The sequence below is a fragment of the Glossina fuscipes genome, unplaced genomic scaffold, assembly GCF_014805625.2.
Source record: "Glossina fuscipes isolate IAEA_lab_2018 unplaced genomic scaffold, Yale_Gfus_2 1, whole genome shotgun sequence".
In the NCBI taxonomy this organism is placed as follows: domain Eukaryota; kingdom Metazoa; phylum Arthropoda; class Insecta; order Diptera; family Glossinidae; genus Glossina; species Glossina fuscipes.
In genome coordinates this window covers 37,226,650-37,245,049 of record NW_023998415.1, presented here as the reverse complement: position 1 = coordinate 37,245,049, position 18,400 = coordinate 37,226,650, and the positions used below count along the sequence as shown (strand labels likewise).

Here is an 18,400-nt window from a genome sequence, read left to right as displayed (position 1 = left end):
ATTATCGCTCATACACCTATCAAACATATTTAACATCAAATAAAATTACGGATCAAATTTTATTTGATGTTAAATATGTTTGATAGGTGTATGAGCGATAATTCGCTTGTTTTTTTCATAGGCACATATTTTATCCGATATAAAAGTGAATAAAAAGTAAGAGTAGCGTAGACGTTACCAGCACCGAGGCCACATTAGATTCACACAAAACGATTGTAGATTGCGAAAATTAAATTTGCTCTGTTAGGTAAATTTTCTTTTTTTTTATCATCAATCTTGCCCCAAACAACTAGCGTGATAACGTTATTAAACTGTTCGGTCCTAATTGAATACAATTCCCTTCTTTGCTTTTTTTTTTTGTTTTTCAATTATTTTTGATTTTTCTATTTTCTTGAAATTATTATATTTTGCAGGCTAAACGCGTCGCCTTATATTTGGCTCGGACTTGTCCTGATCGTTTATTGGATGAATTAATGGCTGAATTGCAAACGGTTGAAACACTTAATTGCCTAATTGAACGCACGGAAACGCCGCCATTTTATCGTTTAACAAGCATGCGAAAGGCTTCCAGTCATTCAGCTGATGGTAATTATTTAAATAGTTTTTATACGTGTATGGGTGTGTGTATGTGTGTGTGTGTGTATGTGTGTGATATAAATTGAAAACTTCATTATTCGATTCCAGGAAATTGCTGCAATTTTTTTTTTTTTTTTTTTTTTTACAAAATATTTAAACCTTAAATTAAAACTTAAATCAAATCGTTTGCTTATATTTTGATATAGAAATTTGAATTTAAATGGAACATTAACGTTCCATATGATGACATAATGAACTGATTTAATTTGACCTTAAAGAGTTTTATTCGGCAAGTCTAGGGACGACGCAAGACATAACAGTTAAAGTTGAATTTGTTAATTTTTCATTAACGACAACAAATAAAGATGTTAATTTAATTTCAATATAAAATAATACCTTTTACTTCTCTCTTATATAAAATAAATCTTCCAAACAAAAACAAAAACCATAATCAAAGTAATCACAAAGTGATTTTAAAACTTGAATTTTTAAAATCCTAAGAATATATTATGAAATTTTGGGAAAATGTATGGATGAAAAAATTCAACATGCATTAGTTAATATATTGTCTAGAGAGCTGACAAAAAAAACTATCCTCCATAATTATATTATAAAATTTCAAATTTATTCTATGCTCGAAATATTGATCAAAAATATTTACTAGAAAAGGTTTTTTAATTCCAAAATAATGTCCAAATGTCTTGCACGAAACCAAAAACACCTTTTCAATTCAGTTATACTTAATTGTTGGCCGTGAATATATCATTTGTAGAAATGAAATATTATTCACCAAATGCATTTTTCAGACTCATTATCAACATTGCAAAAAAACCCCGACCAGGTATAGATTGCCCAATCACCCAAACGAAAGGACGTAGTTGTACCAGTTGAAGTACTTGAAAAGTTCCCAGATTGAAAGTAAACTAATTGAAGGGTTCACGGGACGGGACCCATTAATATTCGCCCAAACGAATAATCGCTCACCGAATAAAAAAAGTTCGAGCGACCCTATGCTAGAATGAACAATTTTAGGCAGCGAGATGGCTAGTTAAACAGTTTTCAGATTGGGTATCGAGTTATTGAAAAAATGTACAAAATTTCGAAAGTGTCTCGTTTGAATTTTCGCAGCGCTAATCGAGCATCGAGCGGAACCTCGCCAGTTAATTTCAAAGTTCATAAAGCAATATCGACATCGCACAAATTGAGAGAAGACTACTCAAGCGACAGAGCCTACTTTTATAATGACACAAAAAAAAAAAGGGTTATATAGTAGAGTTAAGTTAATTTACTTTTTAAAAATGTTTTAGCGAGTTATATTCGGCTGTGGCCGAATCCCATATACCCACCAACGTTAAAATCTTTAGCGTGTCCCTTGCTTTCATTTATTATGACAATAAATGTGTGTGGGATAAAAATTACCTCTCATCTTTTACTCCACTAAAAGATATTATTAAGAGAAACGAACGAGTCTACAGCGTCCCGAGATCCATCATAATTAGTTTAGAATTAACAAGCTTACCTTGATACGCATATCGTTGGCACTATCAAGAAACGATTAATCCACGGGAATCGGGGTGTTGATCATATTTATTTTAGAATTAACGCCTTCTCTGGCAGACAATATATCTTCATTGAAGCAATGTAAACACTCTATCTTGTTTGCCTTGTGATTGCTAAGCACAAAAACCTGAAAAAAGTGAAAAAAAAGATAATTTAATCACTCATAGCTTTGCATGGACACATGGCCTATTCTTCTCATTTGTGCACATAAATGCTAGAAATTCGCGTAAAGTAAATGTGACAAATTTCAGCCTTCTATCATTCATAATTTGTGAGTTATGAGCAAAAAGCCATACACCTTGGTTGAGAAAGCCCGCTTGGCCCAATTTCAATGTCAAGCTGCGTGTATTAAGTTCCAACTTTTTAGTCGATATCATCAAAAGATTTGTTATGAACACATCTCACACAGACACGCAGACGGATGTGACTTAATCAATTTAGAATTTCATGCCGATCAAGAATACATATACTTAATAGGGTCCCCTTTGGGTGTATGCCTCCAGGGATCGGAAAGCGTTATAGTCTGACTATAAGTCGTTAACTAAATTAAAGACTAATCAGAAGCGAGACAATCAACGAGAATTAAGACGGGGAAAAGCAAACCGGCATGTCCAAGTTTAGCGCCACGAAATTTTCGTGAACCGGTTTTGCGATATAGGACCGAATGCCATGATGCTATAAAATGACTTTATGATGTCTTTTCGCATGTTCACCCTGGTCTTACTATGATGAACGCTTCAGTTAGGTCGGTTCTGGTAAGCCATGATTCGTTCATCAATCATAATTTCCGCTTATAATATCTGAATAATAACTGAGGTAATTACACCGAATACCGGTACCGGTTTACCTGGTCTGCATCATAAATTCTATTTCGTCTACGTTAAATGTCCACTTTAAATAAAGGATATAAGAGGAGAATTACTATAAAGATGAATAAGATTTACTTGTTTCAATTTGAAGCCTGTAATCAAAAGAAAAAGATTCAAAGAAATCCCGTATTCGAGTTAATACGCGAACATATTGTACAATGCGTAGATGATGTAGTGGTTAAGAAAATTGTTTCAAAAATATTCGTATGATATATGCTAGCATTCATTCAAATTAAAATTAGCCCAATGTTTGTCCTTTATCTATTTAACTGATTCTTAATACAGATTTATATATATATATATATATATATATATTTATATATATTTATATTTTCTTTATATAGCTTTAGTGTTCATCTTAATAAAAATTCCTTTTGAATCCTTTCGCATGCAAGCAAATGTCTTCGTTCTGTCTTTTTTAGCTTATGCATGCATAAAACCACTAACCTTGGCTTATGCCCTCATCTTATGTCAACATTCTAGGCGTAACGGTACTTATTTACATTCATTGAACCGAAGAGCTTAGATAAACATTTGAAAGCATAAACATTTACACAGATATCGAATATTGATTTTGATATGGTTACCGTTACCGGTAGCGCACAAAATGCACGCATACGTATAGATAAACATCTCCGGTTGATATATGTATACATATACCTTTTGAAAGTGACAGGCACACCTTGACTAAAAATGTTTAAAGTGATAGCAAAGAGCAAATTTATTGAACAAGCTATCTATATATTTACTTCTTTATTTATTTATTTTTATACCGAAGGGTGAGTGGTATATTCATTTTGTCAAAACGTTTGCAACGACCAGAAGGAAGCTTCAGAGACCCCACAAAGTATATATATATATATATATATATATGTATATGTATATACATTCATGATCAGCATCAAATTCTGAATCGATCTAAGCATTTCCGTCTGTTCGTCTGACTGTCTGTCCTTGTAACTAATGTCTGTTGCAAATATTCTCGTGGCCGCAGTCGAACTCGTCGACTTCAAATTTGGCAGAAACGTTGCAAGTTCTTCCACATAGATTGCAATCGAAAATGGATCAAAACTTGATCGAAGGACACGTTCACAGTGCCACGTAAACTGCGAAGACCTCTGCTTCTCAAAGAGAATGAAAAATTTGATTTTTTCATCATTACTCCTAAACCATTGCAGATAAATGTACAGAAATTCGAATGCATATTCTGTGGGCCATACTGTACTACCGTATAATGTATCAAAATGGAAAAAATTGATCATGCCTATCAAATATTATAATATATTAAAATTTAATTTATTTTTTTTAATACCTCTATCATGCCCAGAAGCAAGATGCAATAGTCGCATAAAGTGTATAAATTCTTGGCCAGTTACAATCCTTGCATGCACGTAAACATGTCTGCTTGTTCATCTGTCCATCTGTGCGTTTGCGCAACTACTTAGTATTTATGGTAAGCATTCTCGCGCTAGTGAAAATGAAGATATCGCCTACAAATTTGCAAAAGAATTTAAAATTGACCTTGACGCGCCAACTTTTCAAAGCCACGCCTACTCCATACTATACAGCGTGCAAATTTAATCCTTTTATTTATTTACTTGTCTCTTTTAAGATAACGATGATGGGTGTAGAAAATTCGGTCACGACCGAATATAATTTCCTTACTTGTTTACCTATTTCTTTTTTTTTTTATTGTGCAATTTGTTAGTATATTTTAGAGACAGCATATACGTGCATTTGCATGTACTTGTATTTCGATTAAGTTATCGTTTAAAAAAAAAAAAAAAAAAAAAAGAAGAAAAACAAAATTTGCTTTATATGAGATTGTTTTTATCCTAACGCCATTCATAATACATTGTTTGTCTTGAATTAGGTCAACCTGCTGGTGGCATAAATGATTCACGTATACAAGATCTGACCGTAGAAAAAGGTACAATTCACACAAAACGGCATAGTGGTGAGGATCCCATTAAAACTGGGTAAGTATTTAAACGAAAATAGTTTAAATCACTTGATGTTACGTTTATTCGATGCATTACAATAGTTGTGCAAATAAATTCAGTCCATTTCTAAAAAAAAAATAAATACAAATTTATTATTGAACTATACTTGTTACGAAGCTCGATCATCAGCTTGAAATGTTCATTATCGTTATCTATGAGTTTTTACTTCTTGTCGGGTAGCCGATGCCCTCTATGTAGAAAGTTCGTGGTTCCTAAGTGAAACAGTTATCGACCCATTGTCGCCCATCTTAAACTTTACGACTAGTCTGCTAAAGATGGCTGCAGTGACATGACCAAGGGTTAACGAGAAGAACATGGGTCTGAAGAATACGCCACACTCGAGAAACGTGTCCAGACCGATTTGAAGATCGATCCCTGGGTCTTTTTTCCGCAAGCACGTCATTTAGCTCGACTAATTGCGTTTGATGCGATCATTTCATCAGGTTTCAAGTAGTTCGTAGTGACTGATTCCTTTTCAATTATTGCTATGCATTACGTCGGTCCGTTTCCACACTAACATACACTAAATAAGAAAGTTTGTAAACAAATGAAACTTATATCACACAAACACCAACGTTCCATCTAGGTATACCAAAAATTTCGCGCAAATTTTAAGAACCACCCTAATTCACCCTAATATAAGCCTGATATAAAGATCTTATATATAGCAGATATACCAATAGATCAGAGAAACGCATAATAAAAAGTGTTGTTTCGAATTTTAAAGTCTTATCTTTCTTTTATAATAAAGTTTTCATTGGGTTTTACCATTGCTCCTCCATTTCTCAACCTCTTTCTTCGAAGATTGTTTGCTTCAAGATACGATATTGTACGCGTTGTAAAATGACAGAGATAACGTCAAAAACTTGTATAACTTTATAACCATTATTCCAAATTCGTGACGTAGTAGTCAAAACCTTCTCCACACAATCGCCAGAGGGACCGACACGGTTTCGACTCGCTTCCAGCGTGGAAAAACCGCTCTTGACAACTTGAATATTATGTACGGAACTTTTAGCCGTTTTAGGCGATTCTAAAATGATCGTGAAGGCAATAAAAATAATGCCCACCCGAGCCTCGTTTTCACTTGAAAGACAGATATAAAATATTAAAAAAATCGATGATCTGATCGGTTCGCATAAGTGCTGGAAATAACAAATATTGTTAACAAAGGCTGTATATAAAAAAATAAAAATAAAAAAAATGGAAATGGAATAGTAGTGAGCGAAAGTATAATATTTAATTGTTAGACCGGCCGCCTTATTCGCTTGATTTGTCGCCAATGTGACTTTCACTTGTTCCTCGAGCTCGAGTCCGCATTAAAGTAAAAAAGTAATACACGTTTGCAGGCAGACTAAGAAAAAGATATTTTATAACAAGAAGGCAAATTATATTCGGTCGTGACCGAATCGAATCGTTTGCCCTAAAAAAAAAAGAAAAAATGAAAAGAACTAAATTTTCACACTCCACAATATTGGATGGACGCAGTTGATTTTTTCTATTTTTAGAAAAAAAGTGGAAATTTGTATGGTGTATGTGTTGTACTTGATGAGTAACACGGAAAACGGGAAACGGGAAACAAAGGCGTTGACAGGTTTTGGCACATAAACGTGTGGGCATGGTAGGCGTATTCTTTGAAAACTTAAGGTCAATCTCAAATTCTTTATCAAGATTGTAAGCGATATCTTCATTGTAAAAGCGAGCGGTAGAATGTAAATAAACGAAAATGCTTAGGTGTATTCCGAATTTGAAACTTATGGGGTTTTTGAAGCTTCTTTCTCTGCGTTATAACGGCATTGAAAAAACAATTAAATTTTGATTCACTATAATATAAAAAATATGTAAGAGATATGTTTTCAAATTTTCGTGAATTTGTCTGCAACAATTTATGAGTGATGATCAAAAAACCAATTTTTCATTCCTTTTGAAAAACATAGGTGTTCTTAATTTATGTGATGCTGTGGGCGTGTCCCTCGACCGAATTGGCCCATTTTCAATATCAACCGGCGCGCAAGAACTTCAAATATTTCTGCTAAATTTCAAGAGGATAGCTGCATTTTTGCGGCCGGGGGAATGCTTGAAACAGACATTGGATAGAAGGAGAGACAGCCAAACGAACAAACGGACATGCTTAAATTGATTTAGAATTTGATGCTGATCGAAAATATATGTACTTTGTGGGGTCTGTGAAGTGTCCTTCTGAGCGTTGCAAATGTTTCGACACAATGAATATACCCCTCATCCTTCGTTGATGGGTATAAAAATTATAATACTAATAACGATGCATGCTGACTGCGTTAGTTCATGTCGTAAATCAATTCTTTAACTTGAAATAATCGAACAAGTATTAGTGAATAGTGGATATTAAAGATTTCGAGCTAAGCGGAATACGTAAATATTTCATGTCACTTTTGACTAAAAATAATTTTTTACTTTTTGTCATAATTACCAAGAACCTGCAAATCTGATAGTGGTATACGTGCGTTCACACAATCTACCAACAATCGACCACCGCGTGGAGCAGATAAAATACGCGCTGCTTCTGGCCCTTCCATCTTACCCCGTCCCGAAGATATTCTAATTAACGATCCTGAGGTTTGTATAGATTTAATTAGTTTTTATTTTTAGATAAAATGGCAAAGTAAAAGTATATTTCATTGAGTTGTTCTCGTTTTCCAGTTGCGTCAAGAGGAAAATGTCGAATTACGTAGTGCCGAGACAGGTAATGTTCCACCTCATCCCTTACCCATGCCCGAATATGGCGGTTACTTTGCTCCACTCACCGAATTTTTACCCGATGTTAGTCTGCCTATAAGCGGTTTTCATCGGTACGTACACTTTGTGCAATACATTCTCTTCGTTCCGTTATGTATCGAATTTATTAATAGATGCAATGTCGCTGTAATGCTATTAACAGAAATTGTAGTCGATGGCATACCAGGTATCGATTGGACGCTACATTTACCTTTAATGTTGCATATATTGCTCCTAGGTTTGGATCATACACGCGTTATTGTCCGAGAACATTGCAAACAGCTGTGCATGAATTTATTGGTAAGTTGATCGTGTTTTTCCAACTCTTCAGATTTTTATCAAATTCTCTTTTCTATTTTTACATTCCTTGTGCCTTCTTAGATTGTGTTGGCTGAACACAACGATCACTTAACCGTGGCACGTATTTTATTAAACAGTGCCACTACTAAGTTAGATCTGGGTTTAACGGTACCTTCATTGCCAGTGATCGATAATAATTTTACAGGTAGCGTAGTTATTCATTAAAACTTAATTTATTCTTTATTGTTGCCCTACATAGCAATAATGTTACGCTTGTTGTATTTGCTTTTTTAGAATCTCAGCAGGAATTCGATAGTTATTTATATTATATGAATCCCGCGTGTTGCGTAATTACGCCAGTTACAATTGGCACGAATGCAATGTACGCTATACAGCAGCAACAATCGACGACAAATAATAATCAAATGCCTTATCATACAGTTAATCAGCAGCTTATTATGGTTACAAACATAAATACCGCACAGCAACAACAACAGCAGCAACAGACGCAACATCAGAGCATACAACATCAACACCCTCAGCAGCCGATTTCGCAGTTATCAAATAGCAGTCTACAGCAATTGCAACCACCATCATCGTCATCACAACATCAACAAACGCAACAACAACAACAGCAACAACAACAACAACAGTTATCATTGCAATCAACAACAACCAATGTGGTAGTGGTGGCGGCATCGACTACAAGTGGTCAAAATGTAGGTAACACCATACAAATAAATCCTAATACAAGCGAAAACTCTGAAGTTCCTTTAATAATTGCCGATGAAAATGCACCACCGCAACCAGGTCCGACGATGCCAATAGCGCATGTAATTAAAAGTCTCTTGAAATTTTTAGCACATGACACCTGTCAACCACTATGGAATTATGAGGATATAACAGCAAAAGGTAAAAACAAAATTAAGCAATTAGTGTAAATATTCACTGAACTCATACTTAGTTACGTGATTCTTATTAAAGCAATGGAAACAAAATTTACGTCATTTTTTTATGACGTATAAATGAATATTGAGTATATTTTTGAAATTATTATTAAATTAGTCAGCAAAATAAATTCTAAGATTAAAGTCTTAAAGGACTAGCATCTAATGCTATCCGCTTTACTAAAAACTCTACCGCCCTCGAGATTCGAACCCCACCACGACAATTGAGTTGCTAGTCGAGATTATTTGCCTTCAGCCACACAAATCGATGCTATTTACTTAATCTTCCCTCCAATTTTGCAAATTCCTTTCAGACCTTTCGATTTTGAAAGTCCTGTTTTTTTGAGTCCAGGCAACTTAATCTGTATTAAAGCGAAATTCACTTTCATTGTTGTGTTTATCCCAGAGGTGACTGATGGAAGCCTACAAAAAGAATCAACGAACTTGTATCATCCATAGTAAACAAGCTCAATTTAAAGCGGGACAAGTAATCTATGGAAAGAGTTTGACTAAAATAAAATAATAGGAGACTGCCCTTATGAGCTTATCATATTATATACATAGTACCTTTTGTTGTGTTTGTTTCAGTTCTTGAAAAGTTTATAGCCTAGCTAGCCCAGTCAGTTGAGCAGTTCAGCCTAATGCATGGCTCGAGGCTACACTTTTGTATTGATTTATTTTTGGAGTAAACTGATCCTTTTCTGTAAAATTTGACGCTAGCGATATCGCTAGATCTAAGCTACAACGTCCCCATGTACTAACGCAGGGACTCCCTACCGTCCTTTGATTACCATTGTTCCTTTCTTAGCTAAAAATGTCTTATCGAAAATATATTTCGGTTCACTACAGGTTCACGGATTTAGTCACCAATAAATCAGTGACAGATGGACAGAATTCAAATTACTCAGAATCCTACGCCAAGAAGGAAGACGACATGTATTTTATTGGTTCTATAAAGCGTGTATTGCCGAATTTTACGAAAGAGTGAGTAATCGTAATATACTCCTCTTCGTCTTTAGTCTTTTTAGCGTTATTTACTAGGCATCCATTGTCGAAAGGTTCTCCAATTCTTTAATATTAAGTATGCGTATCGAGTATTAGATTGAAATTAAGAAACACTTTTGCTATGATTGAAATCATTAAAAGTGCCAAAAATATCCGCGAGGAGAAGGAAAATATCAATCAGTACTTGTCGTAGAGGCCTTAGGGTATAAAATGCAGTTCTCGAGTAGAGTGAATATACACTTCCCACACATATCTATATTTATATATGTTTCTTGCATATTTTCGACAATTTTCAATTTTTCTTTTCTTCATTCTTCTTCGCAGTATGGTCTATAAAATCAGCCGAACAACTCAGTTGTTTTTTGCGACACATTGTGAAAGTATTTTCTGACAGCTATCCGCAAGCTCGTATCGCGGAACGTTGGGCTCAAACGGCTCTACAATTAGGCTTGTCATGTTCGTCACGTCATTACGCTGGACGTTGCTTGCAAATTTTTCGTGCTCTCAATGTACCAATAAATTCTCGTATGCTCTCCGATATACTGTCACGTCTGGTGGAAACTGTGGCCGAGCAAGGGGAAGATATGCAAGGTTATGTAACCGAACTATTACTTACTCTTGAAGCGGCGGTTGATAGTTTAGACTCCGATTTTCGTCCATTGGACGTAATGAAAGACATATTCAAGAGCACGCCAAATTTAAATAATAAAGATGGTGGAACAAACTCAATATTGGCTGGCGGTAAGAAGTCGCCCTCCGGCATGACACCACAATCGCCAAATTTCTCATTACAATCTCATGCTAGAAGTACAAGTTATTCAGTGTCATATTGCGCCCGCAAAAGTAGCAATTCGCCGTGCGATAAGCAAGGTATGCGAGACGTACTGACAACCTTTAAATATTAATGAATCGAATAATTGTAATATTTTCTTAGTTGAATTGCGCAATCGTGCGACTTGCTTGGATATGGAACGTAATATGGCTAAATTTGGTATAGCCAGTGGATCAGCTTTGTCCCGTTCAAGAAGTGCGCAAAGTCTAAAAATGTTAGGTGACACTGCCACACAGGTAAAAGAGATGAACTTTTAATGAAAATTGTTAAAACAGCTTTTTGTCGGTCTCGTATTGCCTTTCTTTCTCTCTCTCTCTCTCTCCTTTTCGCGGTATGTAGGATGACAAAATGACAATTTTGGCTCAATTATTTTGGCTTTCGGTATCTTTATTGGAAAGCGATTATGAGCATGAATTTCTACTGGCTTTGCGTCTATTAACACGTGTCCTGCATCGTCTACCTTTGGATAGGCCAGATGCCAGGGATAAGGTGGAAAAATTGCAACAACAATTAAAATGGGCCGGCTATCCAGGAGTACATGCTTTACTTTTAAAAGTAACTACAAAAGTCTTAACCTAATATTCACATATATGCTTAGAATATGAACTTTCTACCATTTGAACAGGGCTGCACTCATGTAACAACTTATGAACCCACCATTACCTTGCTCTCTCAATTTGCTCCGCTGTTGAATTTGCCAGTTTGTGATCCCACACAGAGTTGCGCTTTTCCCATGAATGTTATGGCTTTACTGCCGTACATGTTATTACATTTCGAAGATGCTAATGAGATTTGTATACGCAGTGCTGAAAATATTGCGCAGGTCTCATCAGAATTGGGAGCTAAATTGGAAAACCTGGGCACCGTAATGACACTATACAGTCGAAAAACATTTTGCAAAGAATCCTTTCAATGGACGAAATGTGTAGTGAAATATTTACACGATACATATGCTCACATGGGGTTGCATATGCTCGCCTTTCTAATTGAGGTGTTGGAGAAAGGACCGCCACAAATACAAGTCCCTGTTCTAAATGTCATGCATTGCATGTTACACTATGTGGACTTGTCTACGCAGCAGGCTCAAACTATAAATAGCGACTTGTTGAGGGCAATAGGAAAATATCTGGAGGTTAGTAAACAAAGTTATAGATACAAAATGGAAGAGACTCTCATATGATTTGGTACGATGTTTTTTTTGTTTTTTTTATTTTGGCCTTACAGACTGTTAATTGGAAGGATTCTTTGAAGATTTTAAAGTTAATTGTTACCCGAAGCTCTTCACTACAAGTAGTGCCTCCCAGCGAGGGCGGCAGCGTCGGTCTATCGTTCTCTTTCTATGGTACATATCCGGATTCGGATATGTTCTGTAAAAAGGAACTAGCCGGACGCACTATGGAATTTACATTTGACGTCTCACAAACTCCGTTAATAGGACGACGCATCTTACTAAAAACAGAAGAAAGCTCCGGTTCGGGGGGTGGTGGCGGTGGCGGTGGTGGCAGTGGCACAACGACAACCATCATATCTAACAGTACAGCTACTACAACCATTACATCTTCGTCCAGTAATACATCCTCGACTAGCAATCTACATTCTCAAACGTCCATTAGTAAACAATCAGGAAATAATAACAATAATGCTCACTTAAATCAGCAGCAACATAACAACACCACGGCGGGCACGCCCAATTCACCGCGACGTAGCGCTAGCCTATCACCAGCCGACACAGCACCTCTAAGCGGTTGGAAGCGTCCTTGGATGTGCCAAAGTCGTGTCAGAGAATGCTTAGTGAATCTATTAACGACTTGCGGTCAACGAGTCGGTCTACCTAAATCGCCCTCGGTAAGAAGCTTAAACGAAAATTTTGTCTTTAGAAGAAAAACTGATATTTTCAGTTTTGTTTTAATAGTTGCATGATATGATTTTTATTGTTTTTTTTTTTTTGATATTGTTTCATAGAATTTTATTTAGAGAATAATTTTATGTTTCCTTTTTCATATTTTACACACACACACACACACACACGTACACATATACCGATACACACACACACACACACATATATATATATATATATACACCCATGTATACACACACATACAAATATACATATATATAAATATATATATATATATATATATATATATATATATGTATATACACGATATATTTACATATATATATCGACATACATATATACATATGTATACATATGTACACATATACGATATATATAAATATAGGACATATCTAGACATGTACAATAAATATACATAGATATATCGATATATATACATATATAAATATATATACATATATCATATATACATATATCGATATATATACATATATAAATATATATATATATATATAAATATATAAATATATATATATATACGATATATATACAAGTTTATAACGATCATTGCATTTGAAATGTTTTTAGGATGATTTCATTAACTCCATATGCTCCAAGGTAATAATCATTTCGATTTTCTACGAAAGCCAAAGTGTATTTGAATTATTTAGATATTTATGATTGTATGTATTTATGCATGTGTAAATATACTTCAATTTTTGTTTTTGAACACAATAAAATTGCATGTTCTAGAGTTAAATTTTCTTCTACATTTGCCATGCGGACGGACATTAGTTAAGAAAACTTTTATCTTAATGAATTTAAAATTTTTGCCCTGGCAGTCTACCTTCAGCGGTCTGCTTATGTTTTCACACTACGTCACGGCTAGTTTGGCCCATAACTGGATGCCTATTAGTATCAGCCTGGCATTGAAAACATTCGACTAACGGACTAGACAACATGTCTCTTGGATTGGAATATTTAATTAATGCATGCTATCCTACATCAGTAACGTGAACGTGCAGTTAAGAGACATGACGTTCTTACTATATCGTGCTCTACTTGCGCCGATGCGCATACAATATCCAAAAAAACTTAAAATGGAACAAACTTTCATTATATCACAATCTGTTCGACTATTGGCAAGATGTTTGTCTATGTGTATTTGTGTTTACGGTATAGATTTTGTTTTTCGAAATGTTTTGGAGAATTTAATACACAGATACATTATGACACAGTGACGAATTTTTACTGAAAAGTGATTGGATTGAACCACGAATTACGACCACTGCACATATAACGCCCTATTTTGAAAGAGTCGTTATATGAGAACAATTGGCTTTGGCATATTAAATGGACGTGTTATGTATGAATGAAATTGAATCCAGTCTTGTGGCTTTTCTATAAAGAAAATAATAATTAGAAAGGATTAGGAATATCATAAAATGAACTGCATCCATTTTTTATGTGATCCTCTTATGATCAGCAGTTGTCAGCACAGCTCGGTTTATGCAACGCGCGCTCAAACTGCTTAAGGTGTTTTAGTGTAATTTCTCTCACTGGTACTCTATGCTGCTCAGACCCAGGTAGGCGATTCATGTTAATATGCATTCTTGTTCACTGCCAGAGATTGTGTACGACAAACACTACGTCATCTAATGTGTCTGTTGAGATTTACCGACCTCTGAATTTTTGGGTGTCTCCTTCTAACCGTGTATTACTGATCGGGGTAGCCATTAACTATTACTATAACGACTATCTATGGCTTAATCATTCTCTAAGTACTTCAATTTGTCTTTCGCATTTTCAGCATTCATTCTATAGCTCTTTGCATATTTTTTCTTTATTTTGCTTCTGTGGCTGTGTTGTTTATTTCAACAAAATTTTTCTGCATGACCAACGAAATGCAGTCTTTAAGTCCTACGCTTCTAACCGGATCTATTATACATACCAGACAAAGTGTAAGACTCTCAATTTGTTATATGCGCTTAAGTTCGCTTGTTCAATGCTTTCTGTGTTACATGATAATGATATTTTTTGAATTGAAAATTAATTTATTGTCTTTGTTGTTGTATTAACTTTATTTTAGGTGATCTTTAGTCAGTCATCGGACTTAATGGAAAGACAATCATCTGCGGCGTCTTCAACCGAAGAGACTTCCGGCCCACAGGGTGATTTGAGTAGCGGTTCCAGGCGTGATGACGGTCAACCGGATTTTACAGTATTCAAAGATTTCGATTTCCTGGAGTATGAAGACAGCATTGCCGGTGAATCGACAGACAATTTTAATTGGGGTGTACGCAGACATCAATTATTTGAAGGTGAAGAGGATATATTCAATTGCAGTAGTGGAATGGGTGTTAGTGGGATTGGAGGTGGTGCTGGTGGGTCCATTAAAGGCGGCCATTCATCAGCATTAGAGGACAGTTTCAGCGATAAAACGCCTATACTTAGTAAGCGTAGACGGCAAACAGCTGATGATTCTTCAGATGAAGAGGCTGAATCTGAATCGCCTATTGACGAAGACCATCGCCAATCGTTTATAAAGACAACATTTAATGTTGGACCGCCCACGTCATTGAGTTTGAGAGAGAGACGCCGGCGTAATTCAGTGTCGCGCAGTGATACCAGCGGCTCAAGTGCCGGCGATCTAGGCGACATAACGCCTTGCAATGCTTCACCTCATCTTCCCAGCATCATACGTTTCGGCGCAGCGGTAAGAGATGAAGCGGAGGAAAACTGGCGAAAACAATTACAATCTATGCTAATGAACCAACCTTCAGCTCATACGTCCGAACTGTTACTGCAACTGTACCGTCTTATTAAAGAATTAACTTTTAAAACCATTAGTATCTCCAAAGAGGCCAAAAAATTCTTTACCGGTATTGGATCCCAATTGGGTAATAGAATTTCCTTATTCACCGATTTGTTAAGTTCGCGGGCCGATCCACCGCGAGTTTGGTGCAGTGATAATCAAACGACAACTCCTCGACTATTTGAAACTTTGCGTTTCAACGTTTTAGAAATACAGGAGCACTTGGAAACTTTTTTCGACAGAAAAGATCAAGTTTTAGAGGTAAATCTTGTTTAAAAGTAAACGATTTAATATAAATTCTATGACTATTTAAAGTGTTTGGATACCGTAAAGTCGTCATGCAAGCTATCTTTATTTAATGAGAATGATGTAACGGTAACCGGTTTGGATTTGGCGACAACTTCTAGCATACCGTATATGCCTTTCGATCCAGCTTCAACTGAAGTGGTCTTAGATTTAGGTCGAGCCTTGTATAAACTGATGTTCCAGTTATTGCTCTTGATTGAATCGAACCACAAAATTAGTTCGAATGTCGTCAATCATTTTCGGCAAACTGAAAACGTAATTATAACTTCAGTTAAGAGGTTATGGCTTTTAAAATTTTTTACATTATGGCGTTTATAGATGCATGACATTTCGGATTTATATGCTTTGGTGCGCGATGCTCTAGTACGCAGTGTCAGCGAAGCTGAATTAGAAATCTTAGACACATCCAATTCTACCACGGAGGGGGAACATACACCAACCCCTTCACCTGGCCTACCAATGTCTAATGACGAATTTGAGAGCACATTGCAAGAGTTAATTGACGGCAAGAAATGGTTAGCGGCTATAACACACGTGCGTCAATACAAACGCATATCCCAGATGACGACCTCTAATCCAAACCTAACAATATTCGCTTACAGCAACTTGGATACGCGTCTCAAATTCGATGAGATGTCGATAATATTAAACACTTACGCTCAAAATATCATGAAAGATCGTCAAGGTAGGTCGAATCTGATTCTACTCTGGTATTGTAATCTGATGCTAAAGTTATACGTCCTTTTTGAAAATTTCAGAAGCATTTATTGTCTCCAAATCAGATTCCGAACTCTTTGAAGTGTATGCCATACTCTCTGAAAATCTTTATCATGTTTCGAGTGCTTTGACCACTATGGAAATCAATTTAAAAAGTTATGCTAACAGTGCCGCTTGTATAACAGCCGGTCTAAGAACAGCTGATTCCAGCGATGTTGTGACGAATCTTTAAAAGGATCATTTAAAAACGGAAGAGATTTGCTGAATTGTAACGCGAAAGTATTTTAATATGGAACAAGTTTTATTTTATTTATTTATTTATTCTTTTTTTTGATTCAAAAGATGTAAAAAAAAAAACGAACAAATTTTCTTAGTTTGTTATATAATTGAAACTTCCTTAGAAACTTTTTTTTTGTAAATTTAGAAATTTTTAAAATTTTTTTTAGGAAAAACTTTTTTAAATATATTTGGATTCTGCATTAATTTCAACCAAAAAAAAAAAATAAAAAAAAAAAAAATTGTTAAATGAAACACAATCAAAAATATTATATTATAGAAGAAAATGAATAAAGCTCATTATTAAATGATTGAAAGTGAAATAACTCATAATCATCAACGCTTATCGTCATCCGAAACCATTTTAATAGTAAAGCTTTTTAATAATCTGCTTCTGTGCTTTATGTGCGAATTTCGCTGATTGTGACGGTCAGACCATGTAACAGACACTAATTTCCTCGCTTTTCTTGCCTTCGTAGTAGTTGAATGTGTAATGGGAGACATGCCTTACATATCATTCCTATAAAACTATGAACAGCCAAGATCAGTCATATTATATAGCAAACAAACAACCAAATCAGTGCACATTTGCCCTTTAACTTGTGACATGTTATCAAATGATTCAAATGATTCCTTGGAATAGCTTTCATTTTTCGATTACCTTTTCAAATAATCTATGAAGGCTGCGTAATCGTTTACTTGTTATTAGGTGTTTGCAAAAGTCTTGGCCAGCGACATTTACAGGTAAAAATGGGGAAGGGTATATAACGATTAAATTCGATGGTTTTGATCATACTCTACATAAAATAACGGTTTCGTCGACGTTAATCGTGGAGCTTTCAAAATTCTTCTTTTTCTATATCCATTACTTTTATTGTCTATTTGAAGAAATCGGCTGTCGAAGCCTACCAAACACCTTCACAGGCTTATGGTGGTACTACTTCATCTTTGATCATTTCACCGATTGAAAACTGGCGACACGAATTGACTGAAAATGTCATTTTTTGGCCAATTGTTGTAAGAGTTGTCCAGGATACATTGTTGCAGGGCGAATGGAAAGTTCTGTCACATCCAGTGTAATTACCAGATATAGCGCCTCCTGATTACCACTTGTTCAGGTTAATGCAGCATGACTTGGCTGGCACGCGAAATGCGAAAATGAATCGGTGAATGGATTGCTGCCAAACGAATACAAATCTCTTCGATACGATATCTCTTCGTTGCCACGAATATAGTAAAATGTTGTAGAAAATTATTGTAACTATTTTAATTAATATATATATTGTATCACTTTTTCACAACGAATGCTTTTTCCAAGTGAAAAAGTGATCACAATTTTTGCAAACACCTAACATATCCATTACCTAGGACATATTAGTATATTTATTTTTGATCTATGGGAATAGGGAAATCGGGACCATACAAATCCACAAATTGCCTATATAGATTGTTCGATTGATAATAAATAAAATAAAGTTAATTTCATTAGGAAATTTTATTAAATGTTCAGTAAAAAAGAAAAAAAAAAAAAAACAAAAAATCGAATATTTTGAATGGTTCAGTAGACTAACTTTTTCTA

General features: G+C 35.3%; 1 protein-coding gene across 7 annotated transcripts in view; it reads left to right on the top strand.

The window, feature by feature from the left end:
• The window catches only part of LOC119631536 (protein furry), a 110,912-nt gene extending 94,010 nt beyond the window's left edge, over positions 1-16,902 (top strand). For 3 of the 7 annotated variants that reach the window (XM_038023843.1, XM_038023839.1, XM_038023840.1), the window contains 17 exons: positions 414-585; positions 4,879-4,984; positions 7,462-7,603; positions 7,688-7,836; positions 7,897-8,062; positions 8,144-8,267; positions 8,357-8,974; positions 10,339-10,884; positions 10,949-11,082; positions 11,186-11,401; positions 11,472-11,978; positions 12,071-12,691; positions 14,618-14,668; positions 14,797-15,783; positions 15,838-16,083; positions 16,147-16,513; positions 16,587-16,902. In XM_038023843.1, coding sequence (XP_037879771.1) covers positions 414-585; positions 4,879-4,984; positions 7,462-7,603; positions 7,688-7,836; positions 7,897-8,062; positions 8,144-8,267; positions 8,357-8,974; positions 10,339-10,884; positions 10,949-11,082; positions 11,186-11,401; positions 11,472-11,978; positions 12,071-12,691; positions 14,618-14,668; positions 14,797-15,783; positions 15,838-16,083; positions 16,147-16,513; positions 16,587-16,777 — 5,343 coding nt within the window. In that variant the 3' untranslated portion in view covers positions 16,778-16,902. Of the gene's footprint in view, positions 1-413; positions 586-4,878; positions 4,985-7,461; positions 7,604-7,687; positions 7,837-7,896; positions 8,063-8,143; positions 8,268-8,356; positions 8,975-10,338; positions 10,885-10,948; positions 11,083-11,185; positions 11,402-11,471; positions 11,979-12,070; positions 12,692-13,295; positions 13,326-14,617; positions 14,669-14,796; positions 15,784-15,837; positions 16,084-16,146; positions 16,514-16,586 lie in introns of all 7 variants that reach the window. The other 4 variants (XM_038023844.1, XM_038023841.1, XM_038023845.1 and 1 more) reach the window with 2 other exon arrangements.
• Positions 16,903-18,400: the final 1,498 nt, after the last annotated feature.